General features: G+C 50.5%; 3 protein-coding genes across 13 annotated transcripts in view; 1 reads left to right on the top strand and 2 right to left on the bottom strand.

Moving 5' to 3' along the window:
• Positions 1–13,130, top strand: part of LOC133500278 (neuronal PAS domain-containing protein 3) — a 77,699-nt gene extending 64,569 nt beyond the window's left edge. For all 9 annotated transcript variants that reach the window (XM_061818778.1, XM_061818779.1, XM_061818775.1 and 6 more), the window contains 6 exons: positions 930–1,048; positions 1,540–1,733; positions 3,251–3,357; positions 5,177–5,324; positions 7,517–7,632; positions 7,713–13,130. In XM_061818778.1, the coding sequence (XP_061674762.1) occupies positions 930–1,048; positions 1,540–1,733; positions 3,251–3,357; positions 5,177–5,324; positions 7,517–7,632; positions 7,713–9,031 (2,003 nt within the window). In that variant the 3' untranslated portion in view covers positions 9,032–13,130. The remainder of the gene's footprint in view (positions 1–929; positions 1,049–1,539; positions 1,734–3,250; positions 3,358–5,176; positions 5,325–7,516; positions 7,633–7,712) is intronic.
• Positions 13,131–13,471: 341 nt separating this feature from the next.
• On the bottom strand, positions 13,472–15,528 carry sptssa (serine palmitoyltransferase, small subunit A). The gene is made up of 2 exons (XM_061818788.1): positions 14,770–15,528; positions 13,472–13,757 (listed from the first exon to the last, which is right to left on the bottom strand). Exons 1-2 carry the CDS (start codon positions 14,870–14,872, stop codon positions 13,654–13,656), a joined length of 207 nt encoding a protein of 68 aa, XP_061674772.1. The 5' UTR covers positions 14,873–15,528; the 3' UTR covers positions 13,472–13,653.
• Positions 15,529–15,566: 38 nt separating this feature from the next.
• Positions 15,567–21,941, bottom strand: eapp (e2f-associated phosphoprotein). Of its 3 annotated transcripts, none has more exons than XM_061818785.1 (6): positions 21,797–21,941; positions 18,393–18,580; positions 17,843–17,947; positions 16,954–17,071; positions 16,758–16,883; positions 15,567–15,947 (listed from the first exon to the last, which is right to left on the bottom strand). In XM_061818785.1, the coding sequence occupies exons 1-6, from the start codon at positions 21,850–21,852 to the stop codon at positions 15,683–15,685; spliced, it is 858 nt and encodes a 285-aa protein (XP_061674769.1). In that variant the 5' UTR covers positions 21,853–21,941; the 3' UTR covers positions 15,567–15,682. The 3 variants fall into 3 exon arrangements, with proteins under 3 accessions (XP_061674769.1, XP_061674771.1, XP_061674768.1); XM_061818787.1 differs by lacking the exon at positions 21,797–21,941 and adding an exon at positions 20,027–20,137; XM_061818784.1 differs by lacking the exon at positions 21,797–21,941 and adding an exon at positions 20,027–20,253 and having other exon boundaries at positions 15,574–15,947; positions 17,843–17,944.
• Between the last annotated feature and the right edge of the window lie 4,124 nt (positions 21,942–26,065).

The following is a 26,065-nucleotide window of genomic DNA, read 5'->3' on the forward strand; positions in this document are numbered from 1 at the left end:
TAGAAATAAATATTTTCCTAATAATGAGCTCCCGAGTGGCGCGGCGCCACCTGCCGCCTTTCGGGCTAATCTTTGTTTTTGTAGGAGTCGCGTCCCCCCCCCCCCCCCAAGACGCCCCCGGAATGACAAACAGCTCCTCTTCCTCTTTTCCCGGTCGCCTCTTCTTCGTCTTCCTCTCGGCTTCCTGCGGATCTCCGAAAGGGAGCCGCTCACCGGAGGCGTTGATTCCTTTTCGGGCTGGAGCGACATCATGATTTGACGCCTGTCCTCATTTTGATATTTGGAGGTGTACGAATCATTCAGCCGTGAAACAGCCTCATTTTGTGCTCGCTGACGCCTACAACAACAACGATGCACGTTTGGCTATACGTTAGCCTTTCGGAGCGCGTGATTTTCTTTTGTCGGCGTTTGGCGCGACGCACTCGGCAGTCGTCGGCCTGATTGGGCGCGGCTCATTTTAACGAGGAACGTACGTACGTGCGGTCGAACTCGCGTCGACGAGAAACGCTCGGACAAGCGGCCGCCGTTTGGTGCGAGTTACGTCCTGGTCATCATCATATTTCTGTCCGAACGTGTGCAGATCGTGCATTTCGTCCGCGTGCGCTTGCTTTGGTCGGCCATCCAAGATGCAAACTGTCACTTCCTGTACCTTCCACTTCCCGCATTTGTAACTCAATGACGATAAATAGCGACGTCGGCGGTTTCCCACGTTGCGCTTTTTGGTTTTAGCCTCCGGAGGGCAGCAGAGACGGGCGTGACGCAAACGGGCGGAGCCTTTCGATACGATACACAATACGATTGCGTCAACGATGGCCCTTCTCGCTGTCGTGAGTCGTTGAGCCTCTCTGGGGCCGCCCCCCCCCCCCCCACGAGTGCGTCCAAATTGGCATATTCTTCCATTTTTCATCGTATGGGCGTTGTCTTTCCAGCGGAGTCCGGCAGCCCGAGGCCCGCTTCCCCCGACGGCCATCTGGAACGTTCCTTCTTCGTCCGGATGAAGTCCACGCTCACCAAGAGAGGCGTCCACATCAAGTCGTCGGGATACAAGGTCACTTAGTCGGCGCGCCGGTCTTGGAACGGCCACACTAAAATCTGGTTTTACGGGGGGGGGGGGGGGGTGTCTGTCCTCAAGATAAAAATCTCCTTCATCGAGGGACAAACGAAAAACATTTCATACATATATAATATATTTGGACATGTCGTACTAGTTTATTGTAAATTAAGTGAATTTAATTCAAGTGAAAATGTGTCAAATTTAAGGTTGGAAAAAAAATCCAATATTTTCTCCATCAAAGTTTGTAGCAGGGCACAAATGTGTACATTTATGGGGATAAAGTTGTATTTTGAGGGCAGGGGAACATTTTGGAAAAGCCGTACACGAATAAGAAACGGATATTTTCTACAGTTGAGAAAAGCGTTTTAGTGAGTCTTTTGTGAAGAAAAGGAAATACACGAAAAAGAAGTTTTTGAGTTGTAACCCCCCCCCCCCCCCCCCTCCATTTTTGATGAAAACGCGTGCGGGTGCGCTGGACCCCTCAGGTGATCCACGTGACCGGTCGGCTGCGCATCCGGATGGCGCTGACGCACGCTCGCTCGGTGCCCAATCAGGTGATGGGCATGGTGGTGGTGGCGCACGCGCTGCCGCCGCCCACCGTCAACGAGGTCCGCATCGACTGCCAGATGTTTGTCACGCGCGTCAACATGGACCTCAAGATCGTCTACTGCGAGAACAGGTGAGCTGCAGTACGCGGCTGTTTGGGAGCCTGCTAATGCTAACTACGCTAGCGTATTGCGTGTCCGGACGCAAACGGTGACAAACGATTTGATGTGGCGAATTCTTCCTGATGAACAAATAACGCGCTAATGCTCATCGTACTCGCATATTGTCGCTAAACGCCACTTCATCCGGAAGAGTTCTTTGATGTTTTTTGCGTGATTTCTGCTTCACTGCAGCGACGGCACAGCAAATAAGTACAAATACGAACGTGTTTTCCAAGTCTTTGTCGCTAACCTCAGCTCTTAGCATGCTAATGCCTAAGCGACAATAAGTGGCAGACAATTCATAGGGAAGAATTTACTTCTATGAGTTATTATTATCCGTGTAAAACTTAGCATGTGTAGTTATACCTTTTAGCATGCTAAGGCTAACTATGCCAAATATAGTTGTCTTTATAGAGAAACCATGAAGGTGTTTTTGAATGTGCCTTCCAAGGCTTTCAAGGACCATGTACGTTCTTTTTTTTTTTTTTTCATAATATAATAATCGTGAAATCTAAGAAAAGGTAAACCCTGTATTTAACCAGGATGAATCAATCAATGAAGGCAAATTGACTCCCAAAAAGAAGCCCAAGTCTACCCGTTAGCACGCCAATGCTAACACCTTCGCACAATTGACGGAAAATTCATCATTGACGTCGTGGAACATTTTACCAAGATTTTTCCCTTTTGCGCCGGGGCAGATTTCATTCCAAGCGTCTTTTAAGATTCCCGACGCGACGCGTCCGGCGGCCGCTGGCGTCGCTCTCGCGTGGCGCATTTTTATTCATGAGCCAATCGCGCGCCGTAAGCCGCGGGCGAGTCTCTGATGGATTCATCTGACTCGCCGCCATCCAGATAAAAGCGATAGCATCTCGCCGCCGACTTAACCGGCTGACCGAGGAGATTCGATTCTATCCGCCGCGAAGACGCACAAACAGAAGAAGAAAGCGCCGTCTTTTAATGTCCCCCCCCCCCTTTGGCGGGCCCCGTCGAGGGTCCGTACGCTCTCGTTTTGCCGCCCGACGCTCGCGTGATGGCCTCGATCGCAAACTCGTGCATGAAATTTTGAAATCACAAATGAATTGATCAAATCAGGGGCGTGGCTTCATTTTATGGAGACGCAATATGTATCTATTCATGTGCGTTAGCTTACAAGTATTCAGATTTACCTCTGCGCCGGTAAGAAAAATCCACAAGACAAGAATGAATGCGACATCCCGGGACAGTTCAGAAACGTGTGCGGATAGGAAATATGGACACAAAAACTACAATTTAATATTTTCAACTACGATGACGTCGACTGCATTATCAAGTAGAAAGCGTTGAACTCAATATTGCTGTACCTCCCCCCCCCCCCCCCGAAAATTCCAACGCAGACTCCGGCAGGCCAAAACACTCATCAAATCATAAAAGAAATGGGATTAAGTTTTGAAATGAAATGTTATTTACATGATTTGTTATTTCCGCCCGCAATTTCCTGCGTTGTCGACAGGATCAGCGACTACATGGACGTGTCGGCGGCAGACGTGGTTGGCAAACGCTGCTACCAGCTGATCCACGCCGAGGACGCGGAGGCCATCAGGCAAAGTCACGTCGAGCGTGAGTAACGGCAAAAATGAGAGGAGGAGTGGGGGGGGGGGGGGGACCTGGGGGCGTCGGCCTTCAACACGTGGCCGCCGCCGACGCCGCTTTGCTCGCGGTCCCGATCCGACACGCGCGCTCGCTCCTGGCGCCAAAGTATTTGCGACTCCCCCCTCAGAGATTTGCCGGAGGCGACGAGGAAGAAAACGCGCGACAACCAAAACGGGAAAAGTTTTTCTTTCCTTTTGCTGGTGAAAAAAATCGCTCGTCTTCCTCGCCTTGCACACCTTCACGCTGAGCATCTTCCTCATCCTCAGCGACGACATTTCCGTTTTGGATGGACGGCGAGAGAGAGAGAGAGAGGGGGGGGAGGGAGGGAGAGAGAGAGAGAGAGAGGAGTGAGGGAGGGAGAGAGAGAGGCAAGCGAGCTAGGTCTGGTTTTACGAATCTCGATCTCTCCACGATCTCCCTTCTCGCTCCTCTCTCTCTCTCTCTCTCTCTTAGGTCTCTCTCTCTCTCGATCCTCTCTCTCTCTCTCTCTCTCTCTCTCTTCTCCTCTCTACTCTCTCTCTCTCTCTCTCTCTCTCTCTCTCTCTCCCTACGGATCCTCTCTCTTTTTTTTCTCTCTTTCAGTCTCTCTCTCTCTCTCTACTACTCTCTCCTAATCTCTCTCGTCTCTCTCTCTCTCGTACTCTTCACATACGTCTGCTGTTTTTTTCTCTTCTCATCTCTCGATCGTTCTCTCTTCGCACCTCTCTCTCATCTCTCTCTCTCTCTCTCGAACTGATTCTAACGTCGTCTCTCGTCTGGCTAGCCGTCTCTCTCTCTCTCAATCTCTCCTCTCCCCATCTCGTCTTACTTCTCTCTCTCTCCTCCTCTCTCCTCTCCTCTCTCGTAGGCTCTCGGAGAGAGAGGGAAGCGAGAGAGAAGGAGAGAGCGGGAGAGAGAGCGAGAGAGGAGAGGGAGGGAGGGAGAGAGAGAGGAATAGAGAGAGATCGAGAGAGAGAGAGAGAGAGAAGAGATCGAGAGAGAGAGCGAGAGAGCGACTTTGACACGGAGCTCAGTGTTGAAGCCTGCGGAGGCGCCGAAAGCGCACCGAGGGTCTCTGCGGACCCCCCCCGCCGCCTTTGATCAACACACCACAAAGTCAGCTCAATGTCGCCAAAGTTTGTCTTTTACGGACTTCCGGGTAGAGCCGCGTTCTGATTGGCCGACTCGCCGCCACCCTCACCCGCGATGCCAAAACGCGGTGCAACGCTCGCGGCCATCGAGACCTCGAAAAGGAAGTGGTGCGCTTTCACGCGTCACCGTGGCAACCGCTCCGGTGGTGGCCCAAGTTTTTGGTTTCGGCGGGGCGAGCCAAGTGCACCCGTTTAGCATTAGCATTAGCATTGCGAAAGCGTGGTTGTTTGGGGGTGCGCGGACTCGCGTTTGTGTCACCTCACCCTCCTCTTCGTCATCCGCTCTTACTGACCTTCGTCTTCCTCATCCTCACCCCCAAAGTCAGCATCGAGGCGATGCGACGTCGCATCGTTTCTTTCTCTCCAACCGAGCGGGTTCGAGTTGCGCGCGAGATTTTCAAACGCGTGTGCTTGCTTTTTGTCCAAATGGATCTGACCCCCCCCCCCCCCCCACGTCGAGTCTTTGCGGCTTCCTCCGCGAAATAATTGTTTTCGTCGCCGAGCGACTTCGTTTGAGGGGAAGAGTTGCAGCACCACCTAGCGGACATACCTTCTCATTGCACCAAGATGGCGCTTTGGGTTAGGCCGACGCCAGTTTTGTTTGTCAATTAAGCTGATCACATGACGTGTGTGTGTGTGTGTGTGTGCCCGTTTAGTGATGAACAAAGGCCAGTGCGTGACCAAGTACTACCGCTGGATCCAGAGGAGCGCCGGCTACATTTGGATCCAGTCCAGCGCCACCATCGCCATCAACGCCAAGAACGCCAGCGACAAGAACGTCGTCTGGGTCAACTACGTGCTCAGGTTTGGTGGCGTCGCAAGATTTAAAGCTTTGAATTTCATTTGGAGTTTTCAGAACTGGTTTTGTTTTCACTGCATTGAGAAATTTTTGCGTTTTGAGTTACGTTGTTTATGTTTTTGCAACGACGCGCCGTGGCGACCCCTAACGGGACGAGCCGAAAGGAAAAGAAGAAGAAAAAGATTGATGTTTTTGTAATACTAGAATAAAAAAGCGCACGCCGAGGCTCGAGCCTGCCCCTGGAACTGGACCTCCAGCTTCACCGCAGGAGGAGCAGTTTAGCGGCCGCTGCCGACGGCGGGCGGGAAGGATTCTCGGATGGCGTCGGACAAGATGCGCAGCCTTCCGGCCGACAAGGTGCTGTCCGACCACAGTCTGCCGGATGATGGATCAGAAGAAACTGGACGGGCGAGCGAACAAAAAGGTTGGACCGACCCAAGAACTGAGTACTTGTCACGTCTGCCCCACCTTGACGGCCTTTGAGGAGAACACGTGACAACACCCGGAAGACAACCGGCAAAAATGGCGAGCTCAAGAAGCTGCACATCCGGAAACCGGCCCGATTGCAGTGGGCGCACCGAAAGAGAGAGAGAGAGAGAGAGAGAGACTCCACCACACCACGGCCCGAGTTTGACAAAGGTGGAACGGGACGGAAAGGACTCCTCACTTGTGTCCTCGCGCCACCCAAGCCCCCCTTCCGCTCGTTAAGCAAAGGAGGAGTTCCACGAGAGCAAAGAATCCTCAATGGGCAGCTTCGACGTCTCGGTTGACACCGATCGCGACTCCTGGCCGTCCTGTCTCGGCCCCTTTGCTGTGAGAAAAATGGAAGAAAAATGGCCAACGGTCGCTTGACTTTTGCGCCGTGCTGGCTCGAGGCACTGTCACCAAACGGACCTGATCCAGACCGGGCTACTCACCCGCACGTTCCTCCAGACTGTCTACCCGGTATAACCTGTTGTGTCGCAAGATAGGATTGCAGCGCTTGAAACCGCCAGGAAATTGGCCACGGCGGACAGCTCACGGAGCTTTTTGCTGCCACCTCTAAAAGGGCAACTGGTAACGACACGGAAGCACGATGAGCTACTCCGCAGGCTTTGCGGCTTCGGGGCGGAAAAGCTCCACATTTCCTGACAGGTTTGAAGACAAATCCCGTCCGAAGAAACCTGTTTTTGCAGCCAACGATGTTGCTGTTCCAGTGGAAAGAAAACAAATCCAGATCACTGCCACCACAGGTTCCTGTACCATGGTATCAAAAAGGCGCTCGCACCAGTCCTGATTAAGTCTGCTCCACTTGGATTTTCCAGTGGGGAATTCGTTACTGACAAGAACCGGTAGCTTGAAAGATAACCACAACATAAATGCTGAGACACGCCATTCGCGGATGACGCCGCCGTCTCAATGCGCGCACGAGAAGCCGCAGACTCTGCCGGGAGGCTTTTCCGAGGACTCCGGGGAAAGCCGCAAAATCCTACGACAAGTTTTCCACGTGCCACCTTTCAACAGCAGTCGGGCCGATGTCGTGAATCAGACGAGTGGCCGGGCAGAGCGGCAACGGCAATCGCGTGACTCATTCCGAGCTCGCTAGCGAAACAAAGATGGCGGCCTACAATGTTTGCATCGTACACGCCGTCCTGGTCACAGGCGACATGTGACGAGCAAGAGGGGAGACGAAATTCCTCCCACTTGCGGGGTGCCTGCCGCATCCTGGCATATCGTGGAAGGACCGAAGACTCATCAATGGAGTTCGTAGGACCACGTTCGCGCTGGTCAGACTTCGATGGGTGGGCCACGTTGGTCATCTGGAGAAGGGGAGGATTTCCTTCGATGTCCTCCGTTGGGAACTCGCAAATGGCAAAAGAAAGACCCGCCGCCCTCGATTTCTGGAGGGACTTGAAGGCCGTTGACGGTTCTGGGAGAAGGAGGACGCTGACTGACCAACGACGAAGAAACTGGCCAACGCAGACGGAAGATGAGTGGAACTGAAAAAAAAAAAGATTCCCAACACACGGACAATCCACAGGCGCAGAGCGTTTGCGGGTTTCCCGTGCAGCCGCAGCCGTTCCGCTGACGAGGTGGCTCGTGCTCATCCTTGACCGACACATGAGTCATATTTTGGATTGTTTTGTCTCGCTTGTCTTACTTGTGGAAATTTCCCCTATATTTGTGTTACTCATGCGACATTTGCACGTGTCCACAGTAACCACGAATACAAAGACACGCCCATCGACATGGGCCAGATGCCGAGCCTACCGGAAAAGAATTCAGAATCCTCCGAATCCTCTGACTCGGACTGCGAGTCCAAAGAAAACGCCGGTAAATTTCTGTCTTTGTCTCAAGGGACGACGGAACAAAGGCCCATGACATTGTTTGTTTTTTTTTTTTTTTTTCTCCAGAAAACAACAAGCTGGGCCAACCGGAGCGCAGCGAGAACGCACAAGCGGAGACCCGCCGGCAGCAGCGGCACTTCGCCCAATCGCGGCGCCCGTCCGAGCGGGAAGCGAAGCAGCCGGAGGAGCGGGACGCGTCCAGCAACGCCGAGAGTCCAGAGAGCGACGACAGCCCGGACGCTTCTGACGCGGAAGCCGAAGACGGCGCGGGGACCGGGATGGGCGGCCTCCACATCAAAGTGGAGCATTACGGCGAGCCGGAGGAGCGGGTTCCGCTCTCGCAGTCGTCGTCGTCTTCGTCGGAGGAGGAGGAGGAGGAGCGTGACGAAGGAGAAGATGCGGGCGCCGTGGAGAAACGTCAGCGCCGGAAGAGAAGGAAAGTCCAGAAGTGGAGGAGGACGCAAAGTAGGAAGTTGCGTCTCTCCTCCGCGACCAGCGGCTCGGCCGCCCGGGCCCCCGACGCCGCTCCCGCCCACCTTCTCGCCGCCGGCTCGCCGCTATCTTCGGTCCTAAAGATCAAGACGGAAATGTCGGAGCCCATCAACTTCGACAACGACAGCAGCATCTGGAACTTTCCGCCCAACCGCGAGATTTCCCGCAACGAGTCCCCGTACAGCATGACGGCCAAGCCCGCCGCCCCGACCCCCCGCAAGCAGGGCGGCTCCCTCCAGGTTCCCATCCCCGACGCCGTCCTCACGCCACCTGCCACCGAGGGCGGGGCCAGAAAGCCCCCTTACAACGGAGGCTCCACCCCGTCCGCTTTAGCGCCGGCGGACCCCCTGTCGCCTCCTCTCTCGGCGTCCCCCCGGGACAAGCAGCAGGGTACCCCGACCGCCGCTTCCTCCTCGTCCTCGTCCTCGTCTTCGCTGCTGTGCTCGGGTGATCTGGAGGCGCTGCAGCGCTTGCAGTCGGCCAACGTGGTCCTCCCGCTGGTCCGCCGCGTCGCGGGCACTGCGGCGACCGCCGGCGGCACGCCCCCCCGCGTGTACACCACGGGGACCATCCGCTACGCCCCCGCGGACGTCACGCTCGCCGTGGCGCCGGGAAGCCTGGTGCCTAACGCCTCGGTGAACTTTGTGGACGCTCCGGGTTTCGGCCTGGACCCCAAGACGCCCATGGAGATGTTGTACCACCACGTGCACCGTCTCAACATGTCCGCCGCCACGACGGGAAGCTTCGCGGGCTCCCCGGCGGCCGGCGGAGGCACGGCGGCCCAGGTGCCCGCGGCCGCCGCCAACGCGTTCGGCGCGGCCGACGGGATTTTCTCCGCGCTGCCGTTTCCCGTCTACACCAACGGCATCCAAGCCGAGAGAAAGGAGGACTAGGAGGGACCGGACCGGACCGGACCGGAGACCGACCGGGTTACTGTGCTTTCCGACTCTACTGTGTCGCCGAGGGAGGACGCGAGGAAGGAACGTTGGAAGTCTTGAATTGAAAGATCGGAAGGAGAACCGGAAGGAGTAGGGAGTGAAGGAAGGAAAGTGGAAGGAAGGAGGCGAGGAATGAAGGGAGCAGCTGTCCTAAGAAAGGAGGGAATTGAAGGCAGGCAATAAGGAAAGATGGAGGGAAGAAGCCAGGTTACGGGGACGACGTATGGAAGGAGCGTTTTTTTGACCTCCTCGCTTCTTTCGGCCGCCAACCGAGCTGATGATTCGTGTCGGCGCTTCCCCCGTCACTGACCGCAATCAAAAACCCACAAAAACAAGCGACTCGAGAATGTTGAACTACTTCCCGGTGCATCGTTTCGCCCCGTTTTCATAATGACGGCGTACGTGGCGCTACGACAAGACGGCCGCCGTCGTCGTCTCAGTGACGCCGAATCAGCTAGTTTGTTAGCATCCACGCTCATCAGCTGCCGTTGACGCTCGCCAGCAAGCATTTTGGCTGGTCGCTTTGCATTTATGCTCATCATTTAATATCGATGTGAATCAAACAGCCAGCGTTAATGTGAGTCAGCAGGCGGTGACGCTAATCGCCCATGACTGATACCAGTCGGCTAACATTGGGTTAGCTTTAGGGCTAACTCGCAGACCTTGATGTTATTCAATTAGCGTCGATGCTATTCAGCTAGTGCTGCTGTCACTGGTTGGTTCACCATGATGCTAATTAACTAACACTGAGGCTGTCTGGTTAAATGACTAGCTCTGATGCTAACCGATTGGCGTTGTTACTAATCAGCCAGCGTTGGAATCAGTCAGCTGGCAATTGTGCTAATCGGCTACCGCTGATGACAGTGGGTAAGCTTTGAGGCTAATAAGTGGACCTTGGTGTTAATCAGTTAGCAGTGATGCTAATCAGCTAGCTTTGATGCTGTCACTGGCTCACATTGATGCTAATTAACGTTTAACCTATCCCATTATCATTGAGGCTAATTGACTAGCTTTGATGCTAATCCGCTAGCAGAATTGATGCTCATCGGCAACACTTGATTTTAGTCACTTAGCATTGCGGCTAATCAGCTAGCATTGCAGCTGTCACTGGCTCACATTGATGCTAATTAACATTGAACCTATCCCGTTATCATTGAGGCTAATTGACTAGCTTTGATGCTAATCCGCTAGCAGAATTGATGCTCATCGGCAACACTTGATTTTAGTCACTTAGCATTGCGGCTACTCTGCTAGCATCGCAACTGTCACCGGCTGACGTTGACGATAATTAACTAACATTGATTGATTGATTGATTTACGACGGAGGCTAATTGAGCAGCTAATCAGCAAGATGTCGTTAGTTAGCGTTTCTGCTAATCAGTGAGCATTGCTTTGGATATATGCTAATTAATGTACAGGCGTTGACGTTCAATGTTAGCATAGTTGCTAATCAGCTGGCAGTGGCGCTACTTGGTTAGCGATTATGCTAATAGGCTAGCGTTGAGGCTGATCGATTAGCCTTGATGTTAATTGGTTAGCGATGATGCCAGTTATTACTTGGTTACTGTGATCCTGAGCTAGCTAGCATTTATGCTAATTAGTTAGCTTGGCTAACTTGGAAAATGAATGTCTCGGACTCGAACCGGTTGCTGTTTTTTGTTTGTTTGTTTTTCCCGCACTCTTGGGCCATCTTGGGGAAGACGATCGGCTGACTTCCGTCCCATTGTCGGACTTTGGAAAAGCGATTGACGCACATTTATCGGATGCATCGTTGCCCAAAAAAAAAAAACAAAAAAAAACAGCGAGAGTAAAAAAAAAAACAACAACAAACGTGTGCACTGTGAATCAACGTCATTTGTATTTTTTGCTAAGATGATGGAAAAAAAAACGAAAAAAAAAGATCCCGCAAAAATGTGCTCAGCGCGTAAAAAGTGATGTTTTCTTATTTTCGTTTGTTTCTCTCTGCGCGCCGCCGTGTTTTTGAGGCCACTTCCTGTTCCTGTGCGTGTCGCTCTGTGCCGTGTGTGCGCTTCGGTGGCGCCGTCGTCGTGTCTTCTGTGTGCTGTCGTTCGTGCGACCCCAAAACTTTTGGAGGTTTGTGTGCTGCAGGGAATTACAAAGAAAATCGGGAAAACCTTTTTTCTACTTTCTTCTTATTGGTTGGTGTCGTGGGGGGGGGGGGGGTTGTGTCTTCTTCTTCTTCTTCTTCTTCTTCTTCTTGTTCTCCGCTTTGCTTTTGTGCCGTCGTCTCGTTGACAAACTGCCCGACGGCTCCGCGTGAGCCACGCAAAGCATTCTGAGCCTCATTTTCGGCGGAACGGCCGTCGCGGCTCGACGCCTTGGGGGAAATCCCATTTTCGTTTTCTCGTCGCGCGCCGGCCGTCTCGGAGCGCTTTGACCGCTCCAGACCTACGCCATACTTTTTGTTCCGCGACACGATAAGCAATAAACTCAGCAAAAGAAAGCGTAGACGTCTTTGAGCGGCCAAAAACGGAGCTTTTCTCTTTTTTTTTTAATCATCGGGATCAAAAAAAAAACGCTGTGAAAAGAAATGTTCGGAACGACCGTCGCTTTTACGATCGCATCTCGACCGTGGGACCACTAGGAGGCGCACATTCCGGGGAGACCGATGTTTCGGAGCCGCCATCCGTGCCGACTGGCCAAGTTGGCGGGAGCGAGGAGCCGAAGCCATCTTTCGGACGGGGCGCAAAAATGAGCCGCCGTTTATCGGCTTCGCATCTGGAACTGAGAAATTCGGATTCTTTTTGAGTCCGATTCCAATCTGAAGTCGTACAAGAAGGGGAAAAATACCCCTTTTGTCCCTTTTTAACGCTTGGACTGCTTTACGTGTGACGGTCCTTGAATGAAACTTTACGACCGCTGAGGGACAAATTTGGATGATTTCAAAGCAAAAAGTTGCTTTAAATCTTTTTGTTTTGTTTTTTTAACCTGGAGCAACGAAACAAAACATCAAAAAGAGGACGAAAATTGAGCAGCTGGTTTGCTCCGCGCAACGATTGCCATCGATTATTGATAATGACTCGGATTGAGAAGACGGCTCGGAGGTTGCGGCTTCAAATCTGGCACGCGGGGCTTTTCCTCACTTTCCTCGCTCGTATATCCTAAAAACATCTCCGGCGAAGACTTGAAATTGCGATCGGCCGGCGACCACTTCTGGTCCTACGGAAAACGGGCTGAAGCGACTCGTCGTGGCTTTGTCGCCATCCGACATCAACGAGCAAATTTTAGCGCGACGCGGGCGTCGAATCGACAGACGTCCGAACCCGTTTCCCAGAATGCTTTGCGGTTCAGCGCGTGTGTTGCGTGTATTTCGTTGGCTTCTTGCCGGGAGAGAAAAAAAAAAAAGTTTACAATCATTCGAAAGAAAGAAAAGAAAAAAAAAACAATGCAAGTTGCCTTTTCCCGCGTGAGCGCCGAGCGCACGCTAGCTCTTCCTTTCGTAGCCTTGGATCGCGGGCGGCCCAGAAATACACGAAACACACGCCCCAGCGCACGCGTGGCCCGAAAACGCAAAGCGCCTTCTCGGAATTGTTCCGATTCTTCTTCCCGGCTTTCTTCTCCTTTGCGTGTTTTGTGTGTGAAGTCGTCAAAGCGACAAAAACTGTTGTCTGTGTTTTGGAAATTCTTCTTCTACAAACTCTTTTTGATAAGAAGAACAAGAAATGAGCTCTTCTCTTGCTCTCAATGTTAACAATGTTATTCAAGAGTTTGAAAAAAAAAAAAAAAAACTGGGGTCCATTGGTATTTTGTTTTTTCCTGTCCTGGCTGAAGAGGAGAAAGACGAACACGACGCTAACGTAGAGTGCCTGCCCTGGCCCGGCCCCCGGCCCGGCCCGGCCCCGGCCCGGCCCGGCCAGCCTTGGGTTTTTGCTTCTTTTCTTCTTCTTCTTTTGCGTTTGTTGTTCTGCCATGAAAATGCTGCAAACCTCATTTTTGTAACGGTTCTTCTTTTCTACGTTTACTAAGTTGTCACACGACGTCACGAGGCCATCTGGCGGGAGACCTTTTCACAATAAAATCAAATTTCTCTTCACTCGGCTGCCGCATCTTTCTTCCGTCATCGAAACGCGACGACGCAACTTCAAGCTTTGAGGCGTCCTCCGGCTCCCGTTTCAGGGGTCGAACGCGCGAGCCGTCCGACCTCGGCCGCTGGTTTTCCCAAGACGTCGCATGATCTTAAACAGGTCCGTGAACTCCTTTCGTACTCGAGGGTCTGCGTACTCTTTGTGTCTGTACATACAGTCAAGTACAGAGCGTGAGTACTTTGGGCCCCGTTTGGAATCGCTGCTCGGTGTCAAAAACACAAAAGTTAATTTGGACGTTTACCATCATGGAGCCACCAGAGGGAGACAAAGGAGCTTGCTCAAACCAAACTTGGGGAGGATGAGCGACCTTTATTTGTGCAATAAATACAAACAACTGGGACGAAAGACGACGACATCCCCCAACTTTAATGGAGGGAAGAAAAAGTTGAAAGTTTCCTTCCGAGGGAGGCTCCACCCAAAGCGTCCACGTTGCTCGAGGCTGAAACGCCGCCGTGGACGTGGCCGTGGCCGTCACTGGACCATCTGGAAGTAGCGCAGGATGGCCATGATGTGCTGCGGCATGAACACGTAGCCCGTGTACACCGCCATGGCCGCCACGCTGACCAGCAGAGAGTCTGCGGCGCCGCCCGTTAACGACAACAAACGAGAAACCGCCTTCGACGGACAAATAACGCCCAAAATATGAAATTACTATTTTACAAATGACTTCAGCAAACAAAGGTAGGTACCTTCGTCCTTAGTTTGGCAAACCAGGGGTCGCCAGTTCATATCCCACCGGGGCTGCGTCACCATGTGCCAAAACAAATATGAGCGTTCATCTGAGATGTTACTTTCTTACCAAACATTATTGCTTTTGGGGGTTTTTTTTCTTCTGATATGACTTTGGAAAGGGGGTAAACATGGAAACGTCGATTCAGTCATTTTTGGAAGTCCAAAAAATATTGACTTCAACATTTTGGAGAAAGAATTGAAGACAACATACTTGAAAAATGCATTTTTTAGGAAATGACTTGTAAAACCTCATCTTTTTCAGAAACGTAGAACCCTACCAAAAAAAAAAAAAAAAAAAAAAGATATTTTTTATGACTTCAAAAATTCTCCAAAAATGTCACACTTTGCGTTTTCCAATTTTCAGTTCAATTTTCACGCGAACGCACCTTCTCGGCTTTCCGTTCCAAACTATTTGGGGAAAAACAAAAGAACAAAATAATCCAGGATGGACAAAATCCCGCAAACCCAATTGAACGATGACGTCACAGGACAGCACCATCCTCCTTTGAGCGAAGGTTGACTTCGTGACGTCATTGGACGCGCTGACTGCGCAAGTTAACTGATCTTAAACTGACAGTTTGTAATATGCCTGCTTCTCAACTTTTTGTTTTAGCTTCGAATCGCAGAATCAGATTGTTGTTGCTGACGTGAGAAATCCCGTAAACGAATCAGATGTTAGAAAAGCTCCCGAGCGGAAAACTCGTTGACAACTCGCTTCCGTTTACAACGCAAGAGCGTGAAATTATTTGCCCATTAGCCGAATCCGAGTTGGTGCACGTCGACCAAATGACAACGTTCCAATTAAACGCAGTTAGCCGGGGGCCCCTCGGGATCGGGAAAACGTGAAAAGGATACTAAAGACGGTCCTCTCCCACGGCTCCAGCATGTAAAGAGCCGTCACCAGAAGGTACTGGCGGTAGAACCACGACAAATTCTTCCAGCAGTCGCCGAGAGCCATGTCGCAAACTTCTGCCAGCTAACGGCTAAAGCTAGCTGCGGCGCTGCGGACTCGCGCTCGACTTCCCGGAGGCGCTTCCGATTTGCCAGTGACGTCACAACGACCAATGGAACGGAGATGTGGGCGAGGCTCCGCCCTATTAAATTAATATGGCGGATATGATCCAGAAACCGAGACTGACGACGCCCTTTTTTTGTTTTGTTTTAAATCGGAAGATTCTTTGCGCTGATACACGTTTCTATCATCAAAGCATGAGCATTAACACTCGACACGCTTTCCATGGGGCTGACCAATTCAACATCATGACCATGAGCTGTCATCAGTTCAAAATAATAATCATTGTTTTAAGACCAGTAACGTCCCAGTTTGTATGTAGTGTGAAAGGGAAAATATTTTGTATCCTCAGTCAGCAACAATTTATGTATTCACTTTCACAATCGGGACTAGTTTGTATACACTTATGACACTTCATTGACTTTTAAACTTTAGCTTGACACAAAATATCTAGAAAGTCAAAAAGAAATGTCATTTTTTTTAAAAGGCCTTTTCTATGAGAATTGAACTTAACGAAGCCACCTCACAATACGTCATAAGTGAAAATGAAAATTAGAAATCTTTGCTCAGACCTTTAAAAAAAAAAAAAACACACACACACTATATATATATATATATATATATATATATATATATATATATATATATATATATATATATATATAATGTTTTTTTTTAAAGTATGAGTAATGAGGGTGGCTTTCGGAACAATTCAGAAGTCCCGTCAGGAGTTTTGTTGTCCATGAAAACAAAAGTTCAGCAGTGACTGGACAGGATGTTGAAGAAGTGGTAGACCTCGTCCTTATCCAGCACGGCGACCTCTGTGGAGCACTCGGAGCACTGCACCGGGTGGTAAAGCTCATCCGGACCCGCGTCCATCCCTGCGGGCGCCGTCGTCGTCTTGCCCTTCCTGTTCCGCGGCGTCCTCGCAGCGAGCGTCTTGTAGCGCAGGACCTCCTCCTTGTTCACGCTGCAGTTCATGACGAACATGGCGCGGTACTGCGTTCGATACTTTTCGTGCCTGGCCGGAGAGGAGCAAAAGTCTGTTTATTTCACTCTTGGGAAAAATGTATGCAGAAAAAAATCTTTGTTCTCATTTCGAGAGATGCTGAATGTGCGGTTTTCGTTTACTGTAAGCACACACAGAGTATATGAATATATACACATACAAATATCTATATTTCACTCACACTACAATGTTGAAAACAAGAAAAAATATTGGCAGTTTTTTTTCAATGACAAATTAAAACAAAAAGAGGTTGTTTGTCCTTTGAGTGCCACTCACACCAAAATGGGCGTTGTTATCAAAACTACACATCATATTCATCACTTTGATGGCAATCTCAGTTGGGAAAAGTGAGCTGGGAGCATTTTATACAAGCTCAACATTGCGTAACCACAAGGGCATCCCAGTGGCGGCCATATTTGCCTGTGACATCATGTGCAGACATAACATTGGATGCCCGGCATTGAAAACACGACAGCAACCTTCTGAGGCTGAAGCTTCTTTTTTTTTTTCTCCCCCCCCCGGGGGAGTCATCTCAGACCGGGGCCATTTTACCACATCGCTTCGAGCCTCATTTCGACGATATGCGGATCACTTCTCCACTGACAACAGAGGATGAATTCTTCAAAATAATTGATTTCCAAAGCCTTTGCCAATCTCGTGCATGCTGCGTACTCAGGAGGACCCGCGCCATGCAAAGTAAATATCGCGGATGTTATCAAAATGAATCTTTCGTCTTCCCCAGCCCACAGACCGACCGTTAAAGGGAAGGTCGTCCCTGATCCAAGCCCCCAATTGGGCAAGGAAGAAAGTCAAAATGCTCACCGCTGACAGTCGAGACACAGCGTGGTCATGCACGCCGGACAGTTGAGGACGGCGTCGCTGCTGGGAAGACTTTTTGGTCGCGGGTGCGGCGAGCGGGCGCACGTCGTCGGGCGTTGGCCTTGGTACCTGCGAAGGGGGGCGGGGACAAGCGGCGTCGGCACAAAACCGGCCGGACGCGAGCGAAAGACATCCTTACACGCGTCGCCTGGCGTCCACCCAGGCCCGGTCTCGCTCGTCCTCGTCGGGGTCGTACAGCAGCTCGTCGTTGGTCGGGACGCGGCGCCGGGCCAGACGCCGCTGCCTGGCCGAACCGCCTGCGAACGCTCACGGTTACAAAACGCCCCGTGACACGACACCCCGGCCCCTGCCCCCGCTTCTTAAAATGCTGACCACTGAAAGTTTTTTTTCCAATTGGAAGAAAAGGTTGTCGGTAATGATGCACGTTTTGTTTAAGCTTGGGAAAAAAAAAAAAAAAAAAATTGCTCAAAGGTTTGGAACTGCGTTAAGATTTATGCTTACTTTCTTAGCCCATCCATGGCATCTCACATAATAGCGTACATAAATCCAGCAGACGTTTATTCCATCGATTGTTATTGTTTGGGTCAATGTGTTGCCGTTTCCATCCGCAATGTTTATTCCTCTTAAGTTTCAAGTTGGTTTCACAGTCCAACGAGAGGCGACCCGGACAGCTTGAAGCAAGCGCGCTTTGCCTCTTTTTGGGGGGAGGCCCGTGCAAGTGAGACTTCCTTCCTCTCCCCTGAGTGAAGATGGTCTCTAGATACCCAAGGACTTTTTTTTTAATAAAATAACGCCTTTATGGGCAATGTATTCTTGATTTTATTTTTTTCAAGCGCTGATATTCAACAGTCAAACCAACGAGGCCATAATGACAAAGTACTTTTAGTTCTTCATTTTTACTGGACTTTACTCGAGTGGCGAGCTATTTGAAACTTGCTTCAAAGTCAGATTTTGTCTCGCAACACAAAGTCAAAACATGTGACAGCTTGTCATAAATAATAAATAAAATCGAACATGGGGAATACATAAATCCCTGTCGGTGACTCGAGTATGCAACTGAAACTTACTGGGCTCGACGTCCTCGTCAGAGTCCGAGTCAAAGTAGATCTTGTCGTACATCTGAGGTTTGGCAGGGTTAGCGAGCGTGGAACCGTCACCTCCGCTTCCTCCTGCTGGATCGAAGATGAAAACAAGAGTTGAAGAGGTGGGAGCGGGCGACGGCTCCACGTGAAACACAACGTTGCGACGTGTGCTTGCTCCGTCGGGTCCCCCCCCCCCCCCCCCAAAGGAATATTCCCACACACCTCCAAGAATGGGGAGGGGCTTCCGAGGAATACGTAAAAAGATCCCATCCTCACCTCCGTCTTATTGAGTTGGCACAATCAGTAAACTTTGGAGCACTTTCAGACGATCATTTGGACAAAATTTGATTTTGCTTTGATCAGCACAAAACACCACTGACGTGTGAGGCGCATGAATAATTGTTGTCCGCTGGGGTTCGCCACGCTGACGTTCTACTGTACGTATTATGATATTTGAGCGTATACGAGGCCCGGCCCGGTGAGTGACGTGGGTGTCGGCTCGAGAGAGAGAGAGAGAGGACGTGGTTTCGTGGACCTGCACGAGCATGGGCGGGGGCCCAGCCGTCCTCCAAAGTCCTGAGGGTGGAGCTGAGCTCGGCCTCCATCTCCTTCTCAAAGTCGTCGTCGCTGGACGACTCGCTCTCGCCCGTCAGGTACTCTCGAATCAGCTTCTTCTTCTGCTCCGGAGTGCCGCTCAGCAGCACGTCGAGCTCGTCCTCCGAACTACGACAAAGGTGGGGGTATAAAAAAAAAAAAAAAAAATTTACACAAGTAGAGTGCAACCTTAGATTTTATTAATCCGTTCCCCACAAAAAAAAAAAAAAAAAAGTCTGGTAAAACCAAAGCTACATTTTCTATCGTAGAGCACGTAGATCCAATTCATCCGTTCCAGACGACTCAAAATACGAATTACAAAAATATTTGATTGAAAACAGCTGTAGTTTAACGTCAATTTTCTTAGCTGCTTATCCTCACAAGGGTCACAGAGTGCTGGAGCCAACCCAGCTGTTATCAGGCAGGAGGCGGGGTACACCCTCAACTGGTCGCGCTCACAATCACACCTACGGCCAATTTAGTCTCTCCAATAATGGTTGCATGATTTTGGGATGTGGGAGGAAAGCGGAGCGAGAGATGAATGCTCTAAAACATGTGAGCTACATAAGTAGGTTGGCGAAGTCATTATTTTAGCAGACTCTTCTTCTTCTTCTTTTCCTTTCGGCTTGTCCCGTACGGGGTCGCCACAGCGTGTCATCTTTTGCCATCTTGGTCTTATCTCCTGCATCTTCCTCTCTCAACACCCCAACCGCCCTCACGTCTTCCCTCACCACATCCATAAACCTTCTCTTTGGTCTTCCTCTCGCTCTTTTGCCTGGCAGCTCCATCCTCAGCATCCTCCTGCCAATATACTCACTCTCTCGCCTCGGAACATGTCCAAACCATCGAAGTCTGCTCTCTCGAATCTTGTCTCCAAAACATCCAGCTTTGGCCGTCCCTCGAATGAGCTCATTTCTAATCCTATCCAACCTGGTCACTCCGAGCGAGAACCTCAACATCTTCATTTCTGCCACCTCCAGTTCAGCTTCCTGTTGTTTCTTCAGTGCCACCTCTCGTCTCTAATCCGTACATCATGGCCGGCCTCACCACTGTTTTGTAAACTTTGCCCTTCGTCCTAGCAGACACTCTTCTGTCACATAACACACCAGACACCTTTCGCCAGCTGTTCCAACCTGCCTGGACCCGTTTCTTCACTTCCTGACCGCACTCTCCATTGCTCTGTATTGTTGACCCCAAGTATTTGAAGTCATCCACCCTCGCTATCTCTTCTCCCTGTAGCCTCACTCGTCCCCCTCCACTTTTTTTTTACTTTTACTTTTTTTTTCATTATTATTATTATTATTTTCATTATTTTAGCAGACAATTCCAACATACAGTGTGCCGAAAGAAAAACAAACATAAATAAGCAATTCCATCTTCCGCACGTCACCTTTTAACCAGTCAAAAGCAGCCAACGGACTGCGTCCTTGGTATTATCATATCAATCTGACATGAACAACCAGGAAGCAAGTCTATGCGTTTATTTGTTTACATGTTGGCAGCATTAGCCAAACGCCCGGCTTGGTTATCAAAAGACAAAAGTTAAAGAGAGTATTGGACAATTTGGCAAACGACCTGCTAGCTGCTCTCTCCTCGTCGCTCGGCTCCTCGATTTCATACGAGTCGACATCGCCGCATTGGTTCATCTTGTTGGGCGTTGAGGGAAAATGTTTACACTCGTTGATGCTAAAATGTTAGCCACAAACAAGCTTCTCCCTTTTCTTCTTCTACTACTCCCATTGGTGCGGCTTCTTCTTCTTCTTCTTCTTCTTCGTCTTCTTCTTGTTGTTGTTCAAGGCGCCCCGCGTGTTGTCGCCGTTCACCGATTAAATCCGGTAATGGCGAGCACGGACGAAAGCAAATACATAATATTTTAAAAGAAAAAAATATCTTAGTTTAAGGTCGATACACATAAAACGTATGAATTCACGACAATTTTACGCAAGTACGTACATTGTTTCGACGCAGTCGCTTTTTACTTCAAATGATGATTGATGTAACATTATGGAAACTTTGTCGTCATCCATCCATGCATTTTCTTAGCCGCTTATCCTCACTAGGGTCGCGAGAGTCCCGATGCCTATCCCAGCTCTCGTCGGGCAGGAGGAGGGCCCGCACCTCGAACTGGTCGCCAGCCAATCGCAGGACACAGACATGGAGACCGACAGCAGTCGCACTCGCAACCACGTTGACGGGAAATTTAGAGTTTCCAAATGAATGCTGCATGTGGGAGGAAAGCGGAGTGCCCGGAGAAAAACCCAAGACGGCACGGGGAAAACATGCTAACCCTTCCGGGATTTGAACCCCGGTCCTCAGAACTGTGAGGCCCCATTTTCCATTTACTCCAGATTAAAAGGGATTCCGTTACATTGCAATTGTTTCGGCCGACTGCTTCGCACAAGGGACTCGCGGTCCTGAGGTTGCGGGTTCAAATTGGGCCCGGCATGTGTGGAGCTTGCGTGTTCTCCCCACGCTTGTGTGGCTTTTCTCCGGGTACTCCCCTCGCGCGTCTCAAAACGTGGCTGGAACAGAGCCAATTATTGTACTGAAATAAGTTACTCTAGAATGAATTGTGAAAGCATGAAGAAGTTATCCAAATACAGTATTTACTTGAGTAAGAAAGAATATTATCAAATCCGAGCAAAACCATCAAAAATTAAAATAAAATAAAAAAAAAAAAAACATCAGAGTCGACACACAAATGCCACCATTTCAAAAACCAACATCAGACGCATCGGGTCAAAAATTGCTAATTTGCTTCCACGACGTCATGAAGGAGTTCGGACGGACGGACGTCGCCTCCCTGCCGGGGAACGAACCCGACCCTGGAAGTCCCAACTCGATGGAGTCGGGCTCACCTCCGCGCATCCTCTTCCGGGCATCTGTGGCTATACTCATTAAAGTAGAGGAGATAGATGCCGAAATGATCGATATAAAAAAAAAAAATAGTAATTAAAAAAAAAAAAAAAAAAAAAAAACGTTGTTGAACGTGCAAGTCCAATAAGTGGCCACTAGAGAGCGCCAAAACAAAAGAGTTCAAACGCCACTTTTCTTGGAGCAGAAGGTCAGTGAAATGTTGCCAGGAGTCAACATTCAGCACACTTTGGAAATAAAAATATTAAACTTTGGCTGGAATGAGCTCACGTCTATTAAATCCAGATTTCAATAACAATTAATTGACCAGTTGAGGGCGCAGCCCGTCTCTCGCCCGAAGATTGTCGGGACGGGCGACTCACGCGAGGAAACGATGGATGGATGGAGAAATGTAACTTATCATGTCAACAGAATTTATTTTCGTTTTCTTTGGAAACAAAAAACGAACGTGCGCAGCCTCTTTGCGCTTACCAAAGGGAGTCCGAGCGGCATCCGCGATGTCCGTGTTCATGACATATTCGTATCATATTTGCCCAAAGGCACCCACCATCAATTGGAGTTTGGGGCCGCAAAGCCGTTTTCCGCTTCGGCCATCTTTGTCTGTTTTGGTGACGCCATCCGCCATCTTTTCTGCCCTTGAACTTGCGCAGGTGCCGCCGCCGCCGCCGCCCCCGCGTCCACCTTCGCGGCCCCGTGACGAGCTCATTCAGCCAATTAGGCGCAGGTGTGAGGCTAATTAGCCAGGCGGCGTGCGGAGGAGGGAAAAAAGATGCTAATCAGCCACATCTGCACTCACGCGGCGTCAATGGCTGCCCGCCTCTCCCACTGGGTGACAAACACACCTCCATTGTCCCTGGGGTGTGTTTGTGCGAAATCTTCCTCTCATTTGACTTTCCCGGGAAAGAAAAATCAGACGTTCGGCACACAACCGCGTCTCCTGTTTGCCGACACGCCGTCGCCAGACTTTCTCAAGTCACGTGACGTGCCCCGAAACTTGATCGATTGCGACGACACCTGCTGGATCTTAAGCGTCGTCGTCGTCGTCGTCGCTACCCGTTCAACTTATCCTATTCCTTTTACATCTTCATTTGAACTTTGAAGTATCTTTCAAAAGTACTCTCTCGACACGTTTCGAGTCAACTGCCAACGAGTATCCATGAACAATTTGTGTTACGTACTAAATTTTAGTTCTGTATCATTTTAGGTCTCGGTACGGACAAACGGAAGGGATCCATGTCGCACGTCAGAGACACGTGATTTAAAAAAAAAAAAAAAAGTCTGGAAATCATTTTGGTTTTACCAGAAATTACGATTTGCAGAATTTATACTTTTTGTCATGAAACCGACAACAAGTTGGCGTCGGCGTCAAATCGCTCCACCGACGCATTCGCTCGGCTTTCGTACCCACGATCGGCCAATCGGGTGCCACCGGCTGCCGCAAAACAACGAAAGGGCAAACGGTCAGACGACAGGTATTTTAGCGCGATTTTATTGCGTCAATTAGCTAGCGTGAGCGATTTCCCGGCTCGACGTGAACCGACGGATGGCGTATCGCGACCGTTGCTGTTCGTGAAAATACATAAATACGTCGTATTCCCAAACACGGGCTAGCTGGCGCGGAGCGATGAAGCCCGAGACGCGAGACAACCGCATCAGTCCTCTTGCCTTGAGCATTTTCCGTTAGCGTTAGCAAAAAGCTAGCCGACCGATCTAAAGCCGGCGTCGTTTGCTTGTCGGCCGTCGGCCAAATGAATTCACCGCCATCGTAGAGCGAAAAAGAAATTAGCGTCGTGAATGGGGAGGTCGCCCTCGGAAAGTCTCTTGCTGACCCTGTTGAAAATGTTGCAATTTCACACACTTTGGATCGCTTCCATTTCTATTTTCAATTAAACGTTTGCTGGGTGTTTCCGAGAAAGGGGCGTTCACACCTTGGAACATTTCCACTTTCGACAAATTCGAGAGTGACAACATGAATGAAGCATGATGACTTGTCAATAAATGTCACAAAATGTTGCATTCTCAAGTTGTGGCCAGCATGTGGAAAACGCGACGCCATGCTGACCTCATGGCAAACTCACGGATTGCACCACAAGGTGGCGCTCGGTGGTCACATTTGGAGAAATCCGGATGTCGGGCGGACCTGCGAATGATCCCAGAGAGACAATCGCAAGTGACAGCCGATCTGGATGATATATGATATATTTGGCGAGGCGGGGGGGGGGGGGGGGGGGGGGTTGTAATGATTGGAATTTCCAAAAGCAACACTTCCGGGCCGCCGCAGTCATTCCAATGGCATCCACTCGGGAATCAAACGAGGTCGTCTCTTTACATGTCATTAGTCGCTGGCGGCTAAAACGGCAGGCGCGTGTCACAAGAAGCCGGAGTGCGAAGCCATAACACACCTGAGTTGATTCAATGTGAGATCTGGCGGCTCGCGGCCCGCTGACGTGATCCGATAATGACCTCCGTGGAGGTGGCCCGCGCGAGCCCCGTGCGTGACGGGAGGTGAGAGGAAATAATGGAAGTGGTCTACGCCCCCCCCCCCCCCCCCCCGCGGCCCGACAGGTGGAGTCCGAGCTTCTGCAGACCGTCATGCACGGACACGAACGTGTTCTTCGACGTGCGCGTCATCGCAGAACGGGGAGCGCGCGTGGCAGTCCTGCCGACGCACACTTTGGGCCCACGTCAGAATCACGATCAGATTTAATGGCCAAGTGTGTAAAAACACGGTCCCGACATACAGAACAAGGAACATAAGCTTCGTCGTCGTGGTCGTTGTGTTGTCCAACCTTTTTAGGCAGATTGCGTAGCTGTCAGAGTTCAAACACGCAAGCTACCCGCTAGCTTCATGCTAATAGGCTAACTGCTCTTTTACAGCCCTTCAAGACCTTTGAAGACAAACGGTTGTGAAGCAGCCCGCTTGAAGCTGCGCTCCAGAGTACTGACGGCCTTTCCGATTTTGCTCATCCCAAAGCGAGACCACAATGACCAACAAGTCACGATTGGATTGGAAATCAACTGCCGCTAGAATCTCTGTTCACCATTTTCTCTCTTTGCGCCTTTACCGTGACCCCAGAAAACCACTTCCTGTTGTGTCATCAAATAAAAACACGTCCGGCCGTGCAACCTTCAAAATAAAATCACGTCAAACCTCGGGAAAATATTGACTTTTTTTTCCTTACCCACATGTGGACAGACATTCTAAAAATACTCAGTGGCATGTATTCTTTATCTTCTGCATAGACTAACCAATAATACAGCATCTTACTGAGAGTAGTAGTAGAATTAGAAGAAGACTACTTTGCCTCGGTGTGCGTCTGCACGACTGCATCGCACGCCACTGCCATTCGGCGGCCCCAGCAGAAAGGAGCGGCGCAATCGCGGCAGGAAATCAAGATGCGGTGCGGAAAGTGTATCATTCTTTCCATTTTATTCCTGATCTTTTGTAAATCCACTCAATTTTCCCAAGCGTAAAAAGTACCCGCCGACCTTTTGCCACGACCTGGTCCGGTATTTGGGAAAGCAAATGGCTTTTGTCTCAGTCTGTCCCTTTTTTTCAAAAGAAATTCTTTCCCGCACGCCGATCAATCGACCCATAAGGTGCGCCCGATTCGCGCACAGGAAGTGAAGAGCCGTGAAAAGAAGACAAAAAGTCCAGCTGCGAGGCGAAGGCGGCACAAAGGCGGAAGCGGATGTCGTCGATTGCGGGCGCTTTAGCATGTTAGCATTGGCGCACGCGGGCACTGGCAGAGTTGGAGTGCGCGTGATTGGTTGTTTGTGAATGAAGTCGTCTCCCGCTTGCTATTTGGACAAAGTTGCGCATTTGTGTGCAGATGAAATTAAACTAATTGCGCGTTGTGAAGGATTTATTGCTATTTTCACGGGGCCTCGCGCGCTAGGGGAGCCGCGACGTGCGCACACACGCACGGCGGGTGGCTGCACGCGCACACGCGTGCGCACACGCGCGCACTACTTTTACGTACGTGTACAAAAAACGCTCACGCTCACGCACACAAGTATCAGCCTCAGCCTGGAGTGGCGGGATATGGTGGAGGCCGCGAGGGCGTCATTCCGCCTAAACGTCTGCCGCGCGCTTGCTAGCTTAGCCGCGCGAACGCAAACATGTCGTCTGACATCGCTCCAGGCCGACGAGCTAATGCCGCGTGACGTGAAGCAGACGGCAAGCGCACACACACAGGTGCCACGCGTGTACGCGTGCGTATTCATAAGACACACCATGATTTCCATATATGAATGCATTTACGTACGTGTTTTCGTCAACACGTGAGCCAGGACTGTCGCGTCTCCGTCCCGCTCCATCTTTCCCGATCGACGCGGGAGCAACCCGAAAATTGTTGGGAGGTGAACGCGTCGAAAAGGAAAAATGAATTTGCTGATCATCTTTGGGAAAACGATGATGTCATGTGATCTCTTTGTAGGAAGTCAATCAAACGTGTCCCCAAACATTAGTACTACTACTACTTCTTCTTTTTCGTGTTGTTGTTCTTCGGCCTCTTTTGCTCGTGCACGCACGTTGTTGTAAGCCCGGAGAACCTTTCTTTCTCTCTCTCTCTCTCTCTCTTTCTCTCTTTCTTTTGTTTTTTTTTTTTTTGGTGGGGGGGTGGGGGTGGGTGGGGGGAGGGAGGGAGGGAGGGAGGCTGAAAGTGTCCGATGAAACCATCCAGCCAGCAACGTCTCATTACGAGCCTTCCCGGTGCACGCTCCCCATCGCGCGCCGGC

Source organism: Syngnathoides biaculeatus, chromosome 5 (genome assembly GCF_019802595.1).
Source record: "Syngnathoides biaculeatus isolate LvHL_M chromosome 5, ASM1980259v1, whole genome shotgun sequence".
In the NCBI taxonomy this organism is placed as follows: Eukaryota; Metazoa; Chordata; class Actinopteri; order Syngnathiformes; family Syngnathidae; genus Syngnathoides; species Syngnathoides biaculeatus.

Excerpts from the sequence above, each read along its gene's own strand:
- sptssa (XM_061818788.1), bottom strand. The coding sequence starts at position 14,872 with ATGGCTCTCGGCGACTGCTGGAAGAATTTGTCGTGGTTCTACCGCCAG. Across the intron at positions 13,758-14,769 it reads GTGGGAGAGGACCGTCTTTA|ACTCTCTGCTGGTCAGCGTG; the intron begins GTATCCTTTTCA and ends GCGGCGCCGCAG.
- eapp (XM_061818787.1), bottom strand. The coding sequence starts at position 20,097 with ATGAACCAATGCGGCGATGTCGACTCGTATGAAATCGAGGAGCCGAGC. Across the intron at positions 17,948-18,392 it reads CCCCGCCCATGCTCGTGCAG|CAGGAGGAAGCGGAGGTGAC; the intron begins GTCCACGAAACC and ends TCTTCGATCCAG. Across the intron at positions 17,072-17,842 it reads TGACGAGGACGTCGAGCCCA|GCGGTTCGGCCAGGCAGCGG; the intron begins GTAAGTTTCAGT and ends GAGCGTTCGCAG.